The sequence below is a fragment of the Metarhizium brunneum genome, chromosome 7 (genome assembly GCF_013426205.1).
Source record: "Metarhizium brunneum chromosome 7, complete sequence".
In the NCBI taxonomy this organism is placed as follows: domain Eukaryota; kingdom Fungi; phylum Ascomycota; class Sordariomycetes; order Hypocreales; family Clavicipitaceae; genus Metarhizium; species Metarhizium brunneum.
In genome coordinates this window covers 2,439,889-2,455,944 of record NC_089428.1, presented here as the reverse complement: position 1 = coordinate 2,455,944, position 16,056 = coordinate 2,439,889, and the positions used below count along the sequence as shown (strand labels likewise).

Below are 16,056 nucleotides of genomic sequence, written 5' to 3'. Positions count from 1 at the left end.
ATAAAAAGATATCTCTTGGGCTAGAGAATAGGATATTACTTTTACAAATTTAGTTGGTTTCCCGTAATAAATATTGCCTAGTAATATCGCCTCGAGCCAAACTACATCGCTTCAACTTTGCCCGTGCGCAGTAGAGGTAATGCATGACTCTTCCGATCACCTTGTACGCTCCGACTATTGTTCCGACATGGGCCGTGTCCCTCCGCGGGGTGGCTCATGCAGTCGGCCCATTCTGCGACCTACTCAATGCAGCCTGCGGCTGGGTCGTAACAACAAGCCTGGCTGGCGTACTAATGATGTGCACATTCAACTGCCTAGCTATAGCAGGACTCTACTGGCAGCAACGGCTCTGTGGCCTCCTCGGTGGACAAGGCAACTGGGCACGCTGCTTAAAATACCTGCAACCAGGCTGAGCACCTTGTGTATTAGGGCAATGGGGCAGGCGAAGTTACCACCAACTTAGGAGCAATGCTACCAGCAGCAGTAACACCAATACCATTGGTGCCAGGGCTGCCAGTAACAGCTTGGGCCAGTTGACCAGTAACCTTGGTGGCTCAGGTGCTGGTATGACGCCGCTACCAGCAGGCCAGTGGCGCAAGTTGCTAGTATTCTCTGCCTACCAGTATCCCGGACAGGCAGGTTGATGGTAACTGCGGTGTACCAGTAGCGAGTGTAGTAGGGCTGCTGGTAGTGGCCGGCTACTGCCAGTGCTTACGTGCAACGTGCTGGTAGCGGCCTGTAGACGCTCCTGAGCTACCGGCAGCTGTGTTGCCAAGCTACTAGCAACTAGTGGAGTCTGCAGTTCACCGTCCTTGAGGTACTGGTAATTTGGCGGCGTACGTGCCTGGCCCCACCGGAATTAACTGGTGTGGTTACCAGTCACTTCGAGATGCGCCACAGCGGTTACTGGCATCCTTCCATTGTGCATTGGTAGGTTACCAGTCACGACATTTAGGCAAGCTACCAGCATAAATGGCTACCTGTAACAGCCATGTAGTACTTGCTGGTAGCGCTTAAGTGCTGGTAACAAGGCCATAGCGACTACTGGTACCTCTCGACTACCAGCAGTAGCACGTCAGCGGTTACCAGCACACTAGGATACCAGCAGTCAAAGCTGGTTGGTTACTGGCACCTATTGGGGGGGAAGTTGTAAGTGCTAGTAGCCCATGTCGCAAGTTAGTGGTAACCTTGGCCCCCCTAGATGTCCGATTAGCGGTTGGTGGTAGCTCTGGGCGCCTTGTTGCTGGTACCTGCAGTAGCTACATGATTGGGTCAAACGCACTAGGAACAATGAAGTAGTCGCTACCAGTATTTTAAGCACGCCTGCGATAAACCACGGCACTGCCCTGCAGCTGGGAGCTCATAGCCATCAGTTGCTCTCTCACATTCGCCTCGGAATATATCAGCCACTACCATAAAATGTATCAAAGATCGTTCAATTAAATGAAAGGACGTTTCAGAAACACTAAAGCATGCGCATTCAGACTATCGACTGACACCAATGCACTATAAGCTAACAAGCGAAACTGCCTAACGCGGCAGATATTACTTGATTACCTGGATACAACAAGGTAAGTATCGTGTGCTATTTCAATGAGAGGATTTGTGGCAGAAGTGGGTAACCACCGAACCGAAGCTTCAAAACTGAGGGCCATTTCTTTCGTTTGCTTCCATCCTTTCCATCAACTGCGGACTCAGAAACTCATCGTATACCCACGTATCCTCTCTAGACGGCCGACCACGCCAACGTAAAAGGTGTTGGCGTCTTCCAGCTCTCTGGCGGGCTTTCAAAACGTCCACGCCCGCGTCAAAGCCTCGCCAACTTGCCTCAAAGCTATTCAGCATTCCCTCGTCCATGATGTGTTTTCTCGGCTCCCACGTCGTGGTGGCATCAGACCATTTCACCAGGAAAGTGTGTCGCCTCCACCGAGCAAGCAGGCAATCCACTCGGTAAACGTCGCGGCAGACACTTGGGTATTTCACCTTTCCGGCTTTAGGTCTCCGATCCTCGAGTTTGTTTGGTGTCTGGTGACCTTTTGGGGCTGGATCGTTCTGGGCAACCAGCGTATTCCACAAAATGTCACTGGTAAAGTGTAGCTGGAACATCGCAGTGCCATTCTCTCTGGTGCACCTTAGGACCGGCTGGCCAAGTGGCCATGCCTCGTGGCTGGCAACACCGGAACGAACAGGCCGTTTTTTGTTTGCAACAGACTCGTTGTCGTTGCTTTTTGTCGTGCTCCTCAGCAAGCGTGTCTCTCGATTTCGCGTTATGTCCGAACGTCGGTCCGAACGTTGCTGTGAATTACGCTTCTTGGGCTGACGGAACACAAGCCTGCGACGCTTGCGTTGTGGCATAAGCTTTTCGTTAATCCCGCCGTCCTGTTGTTCCGCGGTGAGTTGCCTTTTGGGCGGGAGAGTTCGAAGGTTGTAAGGTTTTCCGGAACCACGACGACTAGTTGGCCGCTTTTCCGTTTCTTCGCAGGGTTCATCCGGCTGGCTCTCTGTGCCGCCTGCATCGATGCTTGTCTGGCGCTCGTCGTCCCGTCCCTGGCCAGTTGGCGACGAGCTAGGGCAAGAACCCAGGGGCGAAATATCATCAGGGGCTTGGTGTTTCCGAATGGCCTCCATCACAGCTCCTCGATGCGAGACTGGGTGGCTGCATCCCGACGGAGGTGTTTTGACTGAGGCGGGTCGAGCTACACTGGGCAGTTCGTTGTCGCTTCGCGGAACTACTTCACCCATACGGCCATGGCCAATATTGATGCTATGAGCTTGGACGAACCGGTTTGAAAACAGGGCACTGCAATTCTGCGATTGAGAAGGCTGGACGAGGCTGGTCGCCGATCGGCTGGGAGGATCTGTTTTCTCATGGTGCAGTGCTTCATCCCTCGGAGGCAACGCAGTTGTGGACTGCACTGAACAACACTCGGAGGCCGCTGAGACGACACAAGGTCTTCGGATAGGAGTGGGCCACACCACGCTTGCTCCATCATCATGTTGTTGTATTGGCGGAGACACCAACATGTTAGAGTCGGCGGTGACCCCCGGACTCTCGAGAGCCATTGAGGGGGAAATCACCTCTCTCGAAGAGTTTGAGGTTAATGAATTGGGACTTTCCCACTCATCTGGTAAGCAAAGATCCTCAGATGAGCTCCCTAGGATCTTGTTAGGCATTGCCGGACATTGGAATTTGGTTTGCAATTGCTTACCGATTGCTTCTGTTGGATCATGTCTGACATTAATCAGTGACGCCATAATCTCAGAGATAGAAGGAAGCGAGTCGTCACGGTGTTGATTGTGTACCAAGTGCACGCGCGGGACATCTTGTTCCACCACCTCGACATCACTATCTGTGTCAGATTCGGAATCGGACGGGATCGATATCACATCCTCCAAAGTCCACGGATGACCTAGAAAGGAACAGACTCCCGCAGTTTGTGCCATCATGCCGGTATAGTGTAAAAGAGGGCTTCTAGAGAGTCTGCTAAGGTTGAAGCTATGGAGGTGAAAGCACACGACCTCGGTCAGTCCGTCCGTGTGACTAACATCGAGGTAAGGGGGCCCGACCTACCTCCTGGCAAACTTACAGGAATCCAAGGTATGGCCACCAGCGCCACTTACAAGTCGAGGACGGCGAATTTGTGAGGGACGATGAAAAAAGGTCAAAAAATTTCATGCAGCATCGTAGGGGGCGGACCCCTTTATATACCCGTTCGTACTCGACATCACGTACTTCGTAGCTCTGCCACCAAGGGCTCGTCATGCCTCCAAATCTCCGCTCATGCGGCCATGCGGCCTGTGAGATAAGTTTATGGTACTCCTCATTGGCAACATCATCCTCGCTTATGTTCCTTGCTTATCAGCCACACAGCGTGAATCTCGTGTCCCAGACCATGTTGTCGAGAGGAAATACTAGTATATATATTCAACTAAATGAGTGGATGCTAGAAGATTTCTAACAAAACAAAGTCATAGGAAATGAGATGTCGCGATTCAATAGATAGTGCCCTTATACTGATGACGGACACCACAACTCTCCTTATACATTGTCCGTTTGGTCCGGATTCTCTGTCTCTATTTCCACTTTTACCCAACCAGACTCATCAGCACGCTCCGAGTCAGTCACGCTCGATGCCCTTACGGAATCATTGGGTTGGGGTTCCATTTCGACCCTGAAGTTGTGACCATCTTGAGTAGCATCGACTTCATCGAGAACTTGCGTGTCTGAAGTAGCATGTGTAAAAACATACACAGAATAGATTTGGAGTCCAGGAACACCGGTACTTGTTGCAAGTTCTCTAGCCTTATCGGGATCGTCGGGGTAACAGTCAGTCCAAGGAATCACCGATACATCCCGCAGCGCAAATGAAGACTCCGGCCGTTCAGAGGCGCTAGGAACCTTGTGAGAGCAGGGGGAGTCGATGTCAGTGTTCCCAGTTGCTACAGTATCTTCGGTCTCTGCAAGAGGCAGAGTGTGGGATTCTGCTACCGTGGGAGCACCAACAGCACTCAATGGAGGTGGTAAGGAACCGGGAACTTCGACGGTTGCTGAGCTGACATGTCCAGTGTCCGATTGGAGTTTCTTTGTTGCTGCTGTCCCCTCTACTTCTTCAACAGAGACATAGTTGGTGATAGGAGGAAGACGATCATTAATGTCTATGCCCTCGCCAACACCCCAATTCAGCAGATCTTCCTCTATCCAGCTCTCAAGGACAGAACTTGCGGGCACGTCCTTGCTAATGTCCCAAATTCCCACTGGACATGTGGATGTGTTAGAGTACGGCCCACTGCTCTGTCCAGGAATCGAGTCTCCTCGATCGGTGCTGGCATTGGTATGAGGATTTTGGACCTGTTCATTGCCAATATGAAGGTTATGAATATAAGAAGCCAAATCGACTGGGGTTTTCTGCGGGCCGTCGGGTGCGAATACTTGACCATGCCCATCGAGGGGGGTCGAAGTGTCTCTGTTCCCGGGTCAGCATGACGAAGCGAGGTGTCCAACGAGGGCGCGGGCCTCTTACTTTCCGGATGAATCATGTTCGCGATTTAGCTGTCTTTTCCCTTCAATCCACAAACCGCCAACATACTTATCCGAGATAGGTGTGGCAGGGCGAGTTTGGGGAGAGGTTGACTTCTGACTGGAACCGGATTGAGGCATCCTGATACTAAATGGAAAGTTTTATATAGACTAAGTCAAAAGTCGAGATGTAATTTTTGCGGTGCTGTCTTTCTTTGTCTTGAGAATACCAGCAGGACTAACTTGTAGAGAAACGTGCTTTTTATAGATGCCCAAGCTGTTTGTCATACATCAACAGTCCACGTCACAAGTAATGGTGGAATAAACAACTTCCCCTGATCCATTCTATCATATTATCAACAGCATATCAACAGAAAAGTGACCGGATATGCAGGTTAAGAATGGTTTATGCAAGCCACATTTGGCGTTAGTTGCCAAAATTGAAGTTGAACTCCAGCAGCACACGGCCAGAAGCGGTACTGAGCCGTGGGGAACAGACCATGGAGACAACAAAGGAGGCAAATCGCACGGTAATTTGCGGGGTAAGACCTTGTGAGTCAGCCACAAATCTTGCGCGCCTCCATACCTACCTCCACAACTACCTCATGATGTGACTCTCTTTCCTTCTCCAAACTTACTTTGACACGGTCCCCATCGCTCTGCCTCAATGCCTTTTCGTACGCGAACTCGCAAAGTACTGCAATGCAATGATGCATGGCTTAAAATAGTGGACGCTGCGGACAATTTGAGAGTCGTAAGGGCATTAACAGATAGCAACAAATTACGAGTCGCCGAGGCAATCACCATATTGAAAGGAATCCAAGCATCAGCAAAACGAAGGAAATACCAGGTTTTCCTCTATGATGTGCTTCGCAAAGGTGGCCCCTGTGCGGTTCTTTTATCCGCCATCGCTCTCGGACAAAACAATGTAGCCAGCATGAACAAATCTCAGCGTAGTTCCCTGGCGGAGAAATTAGGAAGACAAAGAGGAGAGACATCGCTCAACGACATCACTCTTCAGCTTCTTGCTGCACAACACCATATACCCGACACTGTTGATGGTACGTAATGATGCCCAAACTCTGTTGGCTTTGCTAACTCGTCAGACTTACAAGCTGTCATTCATGATGAACTGCAGCAACCACGTCAAGGGAGCAATCGTCTTGCTGATCGACGACGTAGAGGCAAACCATACAATTCGGAGATGAGACATTCTTATGAGAAGACTGCACCTTCCATAGAAAAGTGTGACAAAAATGGGTCAAACACGACGACTTTCGTGAGTAGAGAGCTTATATCAACAGAATCGACTAGCGAACAGGATTACGATCTGCAGACTTCGGAAGGGCGAGGCGTGCAACAGATACCTATTATGGAAGGTAGTATAACCTCAGGGGCCACCCTCCCACTCACAATTGAAGCTGTGAATGTCATTCTTTCACACATGAAAGATGGTCGGGGAGGAGGATTAACAATTTCATTTCCACCACCGCAACTCCGTCTCCCTTTCATAACTTTACCTCATGATATATGTGCAGATATCATTAGAAGAATAAATACAGACGAACCATTGTAATATTTCCTGCAGTCATTCTATGTATTTTACCTTTGCCTTCTCCATTATCCAACAGTAGTGTTGTGATTCTAAAATAATCATTACCGCCCCCTCTGATGCGTTGTATTGGACGAGAGGCCGATGGTCTGTTTCGCTAAAAATCCTGAAAACAGCAACATAGCCTTTCCTACCGCGTTTCATCACAACCGCCGTGGTACTCTCGAGCGGTCCTCGAATGGTTACGGTATGGGGACCTGTCCAAGCGCCCACGATACCCTCTTGCTGCGTCTTGCATGCAGTTAGCACGAACAGATATAACCGAATTAAGAATCATTCTTGGCTTACGGTGTGAAAATATATTTCTTTCAACCTCTCGTTGTTCTGTGCCTCCTCGTCGTTGATGGGGATGGCTACAACAGCGTCGCTCATGCTGTTCCAGAGAAGTTACTGACTCTTTCACGACCGGCCCCCGCGGCCTATGACTCTAGTCCGACCTGAGTATGTCCAAAAGCCGACCGAATACCCTGCCGAATGTGGTTGTGTAAAGAGCTTGGGCAAGGGCGTGGATCAGCCGCTTTAGGGAGCAAACGGAAAGAGAGGCCCTTTCAATAAATGTTAGCGGAAAGGCTGCTGCGCATTTCGTCGATGTTCACTTACTTGATTCTTCGTCCGCCACGTGCCCTTAAAATTTGCTGGTCTCGTCTGGCGGGGGAGTTGAGGGGTATGGTTACGTCTGGCGGGGAAATATGGCTCTGCGGAAGCGACAACGCCGAAGATTCATTGTAAGAACGGACATGTGTACAAGTATGAGGGCTTTGTTATAGTGAGGCTGCAAGCATCCTGGCTTTGACAATGTCCTTAAGAGATGATAGGTCAAGCGTTCAGAAATTACCCAGCCAGTCAGTCCAGAACTAAGGAGGAGAATATGGTCGCTTTGTTCTTCAGCCTGGTGCGGATAATAAAATATTCCGTTGTCCGCGCTCACCATTCCGTAGCCTTATTAATATGCGGAACACATAACTGTCAGCCACTTATCCAAGACAGAGCTGGGCCATGGGGACACGGTAGGGCCACGGGACCTGTGGCTATAATTTGCCACGGACCCGTGGGCAAAACTGGGTCTTCTGAAGACTTGGCCAATAGAAGTCTTCATTTATCAATACCATATGGTAATCGCCGTGCTCTCCTGGACGCCAGTAGCATTCTGTTGGGGATGGTCTCCCGGAGCCTCGTCTCGGTGCTCTTTAATAGTAAGGTCAAGGTCGATCAAGAATGCTCGCCAGGAAGGGTTCACTTTATCTTCATCTACCATGAGATTGTCGATGGAATTGTCTCTATGAAGGAAGCCAGCTTTGCGTAAGGATTCGTGACCGTCAACTCTCGAGCGCATCAAGTAGGGCCGTGCGGGAGCTGTTCGACTGTGTGGTAATTTTGCCTGCTCAGGCACTTGGATGGGACACTTGACTTTGGCGGATAACAGTGGGGTTGGCTGTTTAGTGTTGAGCGAACCATAACAAGGCCTCGAGGCCGGCCGCGATTCACCCAATTGACCAACCTGCCAAATAAACACACGCCGCTAGTTTCGTCGCAATTGAAAACCAGAAACTCTTGTACTATTCACCGCCGCCTTTCTTGAAATCACAATGGACGAAATCGAAGAGTTGCGCCGTTTGCTTCGGGAGGAACAACGTCGACGGGAAGAAGTCGAAGAATTGGCAAAAGCCTCGTTGCCACTGGACCTCCAGCAGTATCTTGGGGCTTGCCATTCGCTTGATCTCGCTATTGACGTCGTAACAGACCGATCTTTGACTACGCAAGGAGAAACCACGAATCCGACCGGTCGCATCTTTCCTAGACGAATCATCCCTTGGGACAGCTTCGCAATGAGACAAGAAGAAATCTGGAACGATCTCTCTATCAGCGACTTGCTCCCCAAGCCCTCATTTCCATCTTACCATCAGATGGAATACGTCAAGTCATTGCTCAAGCCTATTAGCAGTGAACTTGGGCTCCGGGACTTCGAGCGCGATGTAGTAGAAAACGCGGTTCAGAAGTTGGTCGACCGAGCACACACAGATCCATCGCTACAAAATAGTCTCGGTCTCCAGGGGACAGTGACGTTCGAGAGCCATACAAATCTAGGCACGACTGACGACGCCATATCTGCGCCCATGGAGCACATGTCGCTGGGCAGAGATGGCGCCGATGCTGCAGTGCAGGTGCCTGCCCCGAAACCGCCGCCAGCTCCCAAGGCCCGTCGCAGAGCGAGAGGCAAGGGAAATCGGGCAGACCAGTTCTGCATATACAGAACTTCAGACGGCCAAAATTGCCCAGCTGTCGCTATCGAGTACAAGGCACCGCACAAGCTAAGTCTTGATGAGATTACCACTGGGCTTGGGGCGGAAATTCAGCCAGAACGTGATGTGATTAACAAGACTGACCACGGCTTTGCTTTCACGGCCAGACGCCTCGCCGCCGCCGTCATTACTCAGCTCTTCTCTTACATGATCGGCAAAGGCATTCAGTACGGCTATGTATGCACTGGACAGGCATTCATCTTCCTCCACATTCCAGACGATCCTACCAAAGTCTACTTCTCTGTATGCGTGCCAAATTTAGACGTAATGGACGATGATGAGACTAGGCTCCATCGCACGGCTGTCGCGCAGGTTTTTGCCTTCATTCTCCAGTCTCTCCGCGCCAGACCACCGCCTGAGACGTGGCATGATGAGGCTGAGACGCTTGGTATCTGGGCTGTCGAGTACGACGATATTCTGAGAGATATCCCGCCGTCGGAGCGCAAACGCAAGGAACCACGTGCCTCCCCTTATAAGCCACAGCGTTGGAAGGGATTTCAGAGATCGCCAATTCGCACTCGCTCCAGCTGCCAGCAACCGAACACAAGCGCTGGACGACTAGAGGACGATGACGAAGATCCTCCTTCTCCTACGCCGAATCCATCTCGCAGGGGTGAGAAAGCGTTCTCTTCAGTGGACACGAGCTTGAGTAATAGGAACCAAGGACGGCGCAGAGGCCAACAGAAAGTGTCAGATCCAGGGAAGAAGCCGGATATACAAAGCCGGCCATTTTGTACTCAACGTTGTCTCCTGGGATTAGCGTATGGAGGACCTATGGACAAAAACTGCCCCAACGCAGGCTATCACGGGCAAAAGCGCATTAGTCGACTAGAGTTTCTGCAGCTCATCCGACACCAGCTTGCTGTAGACCGCGGACGGGATGCGGATTGCGTGCCACTCCATAGATCTGGTTCTCGTGGGTCACTCTTCAAGGTGCGGCTGACATCTCACGGCTATACACTAGTTGCCAAGGGCGTGGAGGGCCTAGACCTTGCCTGCCTGCAACACGAGAACGATATATATGACCGACTCCAGCCCATCCAAGGGAAGTATGTCCCGGTATGCCTCGGCACAATTGGCCTGGTTCGACCATATTATTATGACAGCGGGGTCTATATGCACTTCATGTTCCTCAGCTGGGCTGGACAGCCGATCTTTGACTGTGTTGACCGGGCCATGAAAGCGGGCATCGGCAGTGCAGTTTCCATGGCGTTCAAGGCAATACACAATCTGCGTGTTCTCCATCATGACGCAGAGCCTCGCAACATTTTATATAATACAACACGTCGTGGGTTGATGGTTGTGGATTTCGAGCGCGCGGAGTTCCACGGTCGCCAGCCTTTGGCCTCAATTGGGCCTAATGAGAACCGGAAGAGGAAGCGTCGGATATCACAGAAACTAAAGAAGGATGACTTTGTGAGAGAGCTGGAGTATGCTGTGGCAAGAGTATCGAGTTGTATCGCAAACTTGCCAAGCCCTGCAGCTCTAATCGTAGATGAGACTCTGCACGATGTAACTACTTGACTTGAAGACATTAGGTGTTATACTAAATAAGCTGAACCAGTGTGCGGATTGGTTGTGGCTCATCTATCTTCCATTCGGATACACATAACCATATACGCGGCGAAGAGCCAAAGAGCTATCTGTTGTAGATGAGCAAAAAGCCGTTCGGCCCATGGAAGGAGATCACCACTGCCAATCCCCAGGGCATCGTTTCTTCGCCTAAATAACACGATGGAAGGTTTTCAAACTTGTATCCGTTGCTGGTGCTGCAAAGGTCGACAGGATAAGCTCGTACACTCGCTGCCTGGACACAGCCACCGCTACCATAAATGGAAACGTAACATGTATGTTAGTCAGTTGATTCTTGGTGACAGGGTCTCCCATGATTTGATTTACCATTTATGCAACAATACCCTGCCGCTTTTGGCCAAGTGCCTACTTTGACCACGCAGATTGTGGCAATATCCACAATCTCCAGCTGAGACCCTGCTGGATATATAAATCAGCAGACTTCAGAGCAGAACCTAAAACTGCATCCCCAAAGAACTCGACACTCCATCCCAGTCCGTCTCCCATCTGGGTCAAGACTTTAAGAGTCATGTTCCCTCTAAATCAGTTGAACCCTCACAATCTTATCGTCGATCAGGGTAGTGGTGACCTTGATCACGGTGTCCAGTCACCCAGTGATATCCGCGAGTCTCTTATCAAAGCTCTTCTTCTGGTCCCTCTCGAGCCTGATAGCGTGACACGTATTCAACTAGGTGACTGTTTTCGTCGCTCCCTTCAGTCAAAACGATCAGCTTCCCCCTACAGACTCCATACCATTATTAGCGAGTGTAAGGCAGGAACGATTGACAGAACATCCTTGGAGGCTAAATTTTTCCAACACGGAGGGGCAAAGGCGGTGACTTGTCTAGCTGCGGCCGCGACAGACAACAAACAAATCATTCCGTTATTGACAAGTCTCTCAGATGGTCAATTGCAATGCTTTATTTCCTCAATCGAACTGATTACACCCCATCGAGACTTGCTCTTCATCGCCGAGACGCTTGACAGAAAAAAGCCCCCAAGACCAGCAAAACGCAAAGCAATCCCTAGTGTACGAACTCGCCGCAAAATTCAGCAGATCGGATGTCCAGAGTCGAGCCGAACAACGGTGGTCAAATCTGCGATTGGTAAACAGCCGTGCTCAGTGATCAACCCTGACAAGCAAGCGCACAACAAAATTAGTCCACGCGCAATGGCCGGTCAATGCACAAAAAATAACTCAGAAGAGGAGTTCAGATGGAGCCAAGTTGAGTATCAAGCTCCGCAAGGGCTTGATCTTGCTGGCTCTGTGGTTCAAGGTCAGTATGACTTCGCCTGTTTGACGGGCCCTAGTACAATAGCATCAATGCATGTACCAGATTTCAGTGCGTCGGAAGTCTCGAATGAAGCGCATGTTCCTGTGAGCCAACATCGGCAGACACATCCCCAGGTCTGGGAGGATCAGAATGGCCCATTGCACTCGACAAATATGTTGGCTGCTACTGAAGACACCTGTGACCGCCTCAACCAGTATCTTCACAAAACCGGTACGCCCGAGGAACAAAGTATGTGTCACAATCCGACTAAAGATCGTGGTGCTGACGTGCGACAGTTGCAAAGGGTTTTATGAGCCTTGAAGAAGTATCAGCGGCTGCGTCTTACATCGATGAGAACAGGTTTGAACATTACGGTGTTGATATGGATGATTTTAACATTTTGTGAAGGTCACAAATAGGAAGAGTGTGCCTTCTAAACTCATTGAGATATCAGGAGGCTCTGAGATACATATAATATCGCCAACTAGCAGCGGCTCGCTATTTATTGTGGGGGGTATTGACAAATCATGGTAAATTCCAACAAGTTCGCCAGGAAATTTGTCAAGAATTGTGGGTTTCAGTTGTATTTCACACGGTCCGCGAACTTTCAGCAGAAAGGCAACTCTTCCTTTGACCTATAAACTTAGTTGAAAGGTAGTGGTTGGTAGGATCTTCGAACTTACTATTAGGTCTCCATTCGATACTAACATTTTGATCTGACTCATCCGGTCTGGGTGATTGCACTGTTGCGCAATGGTTTCCTGGTGATACGGTCGCCAAAATTCGGAATCTTGGATTCCACGCAGCCAGCTCGCAAGAACTTCCGTCCGTTCCTGAAACGTTCTTCCGAGGGTCCTTCCGGCCATGATTACACAACGCGCTCACACCAACAGTGCGTGAAATTTGCAAACCAATTGCCAATTTCTAGAGTGGGAAGACAAATCTTCCAATTTGGACACCGCGGCACGACACAGAGCGGGGTAGTGCTCGGGCCGGTTCATCAGCCGATATTCGCAGCGGTCCGGGCCGACCAAATTTATGCCGAAACCGCCAAGATACACTTGGCTTATCCTGTCGGTTAGTGTTGCATGCGAAGCCGGAAATAAATGGTACAAGGACATATATTGAAATTGATTTTGAGAAATAACAACTGACACTTCATTCCAGGGCGTTGGGAGATATAACGCGGGCAATTAAACTCATCCTCGTATTCTGCCGTGGTTGCAGATGAATATGGTGGCTAACGCCCACTGAACAACCAATGAGCGGGCTTCCAATCTCCAAAACATTCGAACAAGGGGTGATTGGTGCAACAGGTCCGCCATCGCCTGGACTGATGAGATCTTCGAGCTGCATGGAGAAAAGCAATACTGGCCATCTCGGGCAACTTGTTTGCTCATCTGATCTGACCTTCATGGATTCATGGCGGCAAGCCGATGATACGAGGCGCCCAGCCTCGTCTCACGTTCAGGAGATGGCGACTTCATGTCCAGCCCGGCGGCCTATTATTTATCAGCTTCACCCCCTTGCTACATGACGCGGGGCAGAACCTTGCCGATGTGTTGTGAGCGAATTTCTCAGCTGCCAGCTCCAGTCAGGTACAGAAGCAAGCGCTTGTGCGTCGCAGTGCTGCGTGTCGCTCAACCAATCGTTCCCTGGCGCTTACTTGACTTTACCTGCACCAATTGCTCACTGCCTTGCCGTGAAGAACCTGGGTATTTCAAACATGCACAAAGGAGTGAATACGGCGTTGGGGTTTCCTCCAATCACACTCAAGAACTAAACAGGAAAAAAAACTGGATTTCATACTCTGCATTCGAGCGAGCATGTGCAGTCAGCTGCAACACTCATAAATAGCTGCTGTCTGGGGATGACTGCATGCCTCTCTACCTCTATTTTAGAGAAGATATCGCTAGCCGGTATTGAGACGCAAAAACGGTCCACAAAGTGTACACGTCAGAGTCAGGTCTTGGACTAGCTTTTTCAGCAGTGTGAACATGTTCTCAGGCGGCAACTACACTTTCCGAAATGCCAGCAGCAACACCACGGTGGGATGGGTTGGTTCAAGCGATCATCGTGGTACTCTTGATATCCTGTACTCCAGCGGCGCCACCATTCTCTTATGTGTCTGGATTTCTACGTATCCAAATATTCCGGCCCCGAGAGATCGTCTGTATCACAGGCTGATTGATAAGTTCAACTTGGCCATGATCGGTTTCCTAGGCCCCGATTTACTTTTTGCGCTTGCATTGGGTCAGTGGAGTAGCGCAAGAAGAAGTGTTGAGGTTCGTATGAGTCCGAGTCTAATTTTAAGCCCCGTCCAGCAAACAACGACCAATCGCTGACTCCCCTCGTTTTCTTTTTTAGGAATTCAGAAGAGTTGTTCCGAACGACAAGGACAGGAGCTGGTCCATCACGCACGGTTTTTATGCTGATATGGGAGGATTTCGAATCGTCTCCAATCGGGAGGAGGATGGCATTCCTACCGAGGACGGCATCCCCGTGAATGCGAAACAGCTTCTATACCTGATCGAGCATGAATATATTGACATACCATCATTAAAAGAGAAGGAAATCAAGGCAATGAGTGCCAGTGACACATTCTCCAAGTAAAAAATCCGTCAAGTCCCAAATCCTTCCGCTCAGAGACTTGCTAACCAGGATCAACTTACTACAGAGTGCTCGTCTTGTGGCAAGTCTGCTGGTTTACCGTGACAGAAGTAATGCGATTCGGATACCACGCACCAATTACAACCCTCGAACTAACAGCATTCATTTTTGCCGTCATGATGTTGGCAACATCTTTTGCCTGGTTTCAAAAACCGCAAATTACCAGGTCAACTTGCATCAAACTCCGAAATGGTTTATCTTTCCAGGACATTCGAGACACAGCAAGGACCTCGGTAAGGCTACGCTTCACGTTTTTCCCCTTCCCATTTTCTTAGTCTTATTGACCGGATGACTTAGACCCACCCTAATATGCAGGATAGATGGTACGAAACTCCTTTGGATTTCATTTGGAAAAGAGGCTCGTTTCAACTTGACAAGCAGTGGCAGTACTTCAGCTACCTTAGCCATTTGTGTCGTGTTCCCCTCTTCACGCGTTTGCCAAGTGGAAAGAACAAAGCGTGGGAGCGAATGCCGTCGGATATTTGGTATCGCCCGCGAGGATTCTTGGTTCCCCTAGGGCTTGTCGTACAAGTTCCGTTTTGTTTGTCGTTTCTCGGCGCATGGAAGTTCCATTTCGCAACTAGGGCAGAGCAGGTTCTGTGGCGTACTTCTGCTGTCTATCATGCCGCATACTCCCTTGTGATTACAATTTATTACATTCTAGGGCTGGGGGAGCAAAAGCACACTGACAATGTCATGGCATTACCAGCACAGATCAATCAAAACTACCATCAGCCGCCACCGGCGGAAAGTCAATTATGTGTCATAGTACCGAGCAAAACGAACATTTCTATTCTTGCGTCACCGACGCAAGTGGTTTCATCGCGGTGCTTGGATACCGAACAAGGCCTGATTTCTCAAAAGATTAGTCTCAATCAGAAGCAGCTACCTGTGGCGCGGTATTGGAGAAATTTATCTCCCGGTGGGGATCCCGACCAAGAAATATCTCTACGTTGGACAACATTGCTGTTTATTCTCACCGTCATCTACATCTTCTCACATTTATACATCTATCTAGAAGACCTCATCTCCTTGAGATCTCAGCCGGCAGAAGTTTTCCTTGCGAACAATCAGTTCTTTCCTCTTATAAGCTGATGTCAGGTGCGCGCTAGCTTGTGCGAGACTCGTTCACAGCATGGACGTCGGTAATATCATTGGTTTTAGCGTGTTGGCATAGCGAGCAAACTGTCCTATTATTTTATAGTTTTCGTCCTTTGTCACATAGTACAACTGTTTGAGACAGTTTAGGCAAATGAGACTCTTGATTTCTACACAAAGAATAAAACCATACGACAACTAGATGCCTGTTATTATACTGCTGCCTGGTCTGTGGCCTTGAAAGAGACTTGACCTTGTCATCCTTCTAGCATCTCAAATTTGAATCCGTTATCTGGCTATGGGTTGCCAATTTTCTGAGGTCCAAGAGAATTTGGTATATGTGAGGAAACGAGGCCTACTTTAGGACGGACATAGATTGAGTCGAACTTCCCTGGAACCTCATTCTCCTTGTGAACAAATTGCTTTATAAGTCAACACTTGACCTTGCTCGTGCCCTTGTACCGTCACAGTATAAACACCGCGCGTGGTTCAATTCAACTTAAGAATGATCAG

The 16,056-nt window shown here is 49.6% G+C and overlaps 5 protein-coding genes across 5 annotated transcripts; 3 read left to right on the top strand and 2 right to left on the bottom strand.

Annotated features, from left to right (window-relative positions):
- Positions 1-1,638: 1,638 nt before the first annotated feature.
- G6M90_00g112850 (uncharacterized protein) lies at positions 1,639-3,444 on the bottom strand (the record flags this gene model as incomplete). Its single annotated transcript, XM_014684863.2, has 2 exons — positions 1,639-3,155; positions 3,210-3,444. The coding sequence occupies 2 exons, from the start codon at positions 3,442-3,444 to the stop codon at positions 1,639-1,641; spliced, it is 1,752 nt and encodes a 583-aa protein (XP_014540349.2).
- Positions 3,445-4,039: 595 nt separating this feature from the next.
- Positions 4,040-5,158, bottom strand: G6M90_00g112840 (uncharacterized protein; the record flags this gene model as incomplete). Its single annotated transcript, XM_014684862.1, has 2 exons — positions 4,040-4,964; positions 5,022-5,158. 2 exons carry the CDS (start codon positions 5,156-5,158, stop codon positions 4,040-4,042), a joined length of 1,062 nt encoding a protein of 353 aa, XP_014540348.1.
- Positions 5,159-8,215: 3,057 nt separating this feature from the next.
- G6M90_00g112830 (uncharacterized protein) lies at positions 8,216-10,453 on the top strand (the record flags this gene model as incomplete). Its single annotated transcript, XM_014684861.1, has 1 exon — positions 8,216-10,453. One exon carries the CDS (start codon positions 8,216-8,218, stop codon positions 10,451-10,453), a length of 2,238 nt encoding a protein of 745 aa, XP_014540347.1.
- Positions 10,454-11,948: 1,495 nt separating this feature from the next.
- Positions 11,949-12,181, top strand: G6M90_00g112820 (uncharacterized protein; the record flags this gene model as incomplete). The annotated part of the gene is made up of 2 exons (XM_014684860.2): positions 11,949-12,024; positions 12,072-12,181. 2 exons carry the CDS (start codon positions 11,949-11,951, stop codon positions 12,179-12,181), a joined length of 186 nt encoding a protein of 61 aa, XP_014540346.2.
- A 1,591-nt stretch (positions 12,182-13,772) lies between these two features.
- Positions 13,773-15,540, top strand: G6M90_00g112810 (uncharacterized protein; the record flags this gene model as incomplete). The annotated part of the gene is made up of 4 exons (XM_014684859.1): positions 13,773-14,060; positions 14,143-14,384; positions 14,453-14,678; positions 14,743-15,540. The coding sequence occupies 4 exons, from the start codon at positions 13,773-13,775 to the stop codon at positions 15,538-15,540; spliced, it is 1,554 nt and encodes a 517-aa protein (XP_014540345.1).
- Positions 15,541-16,056: the final 516 nt, after the last annotated feature.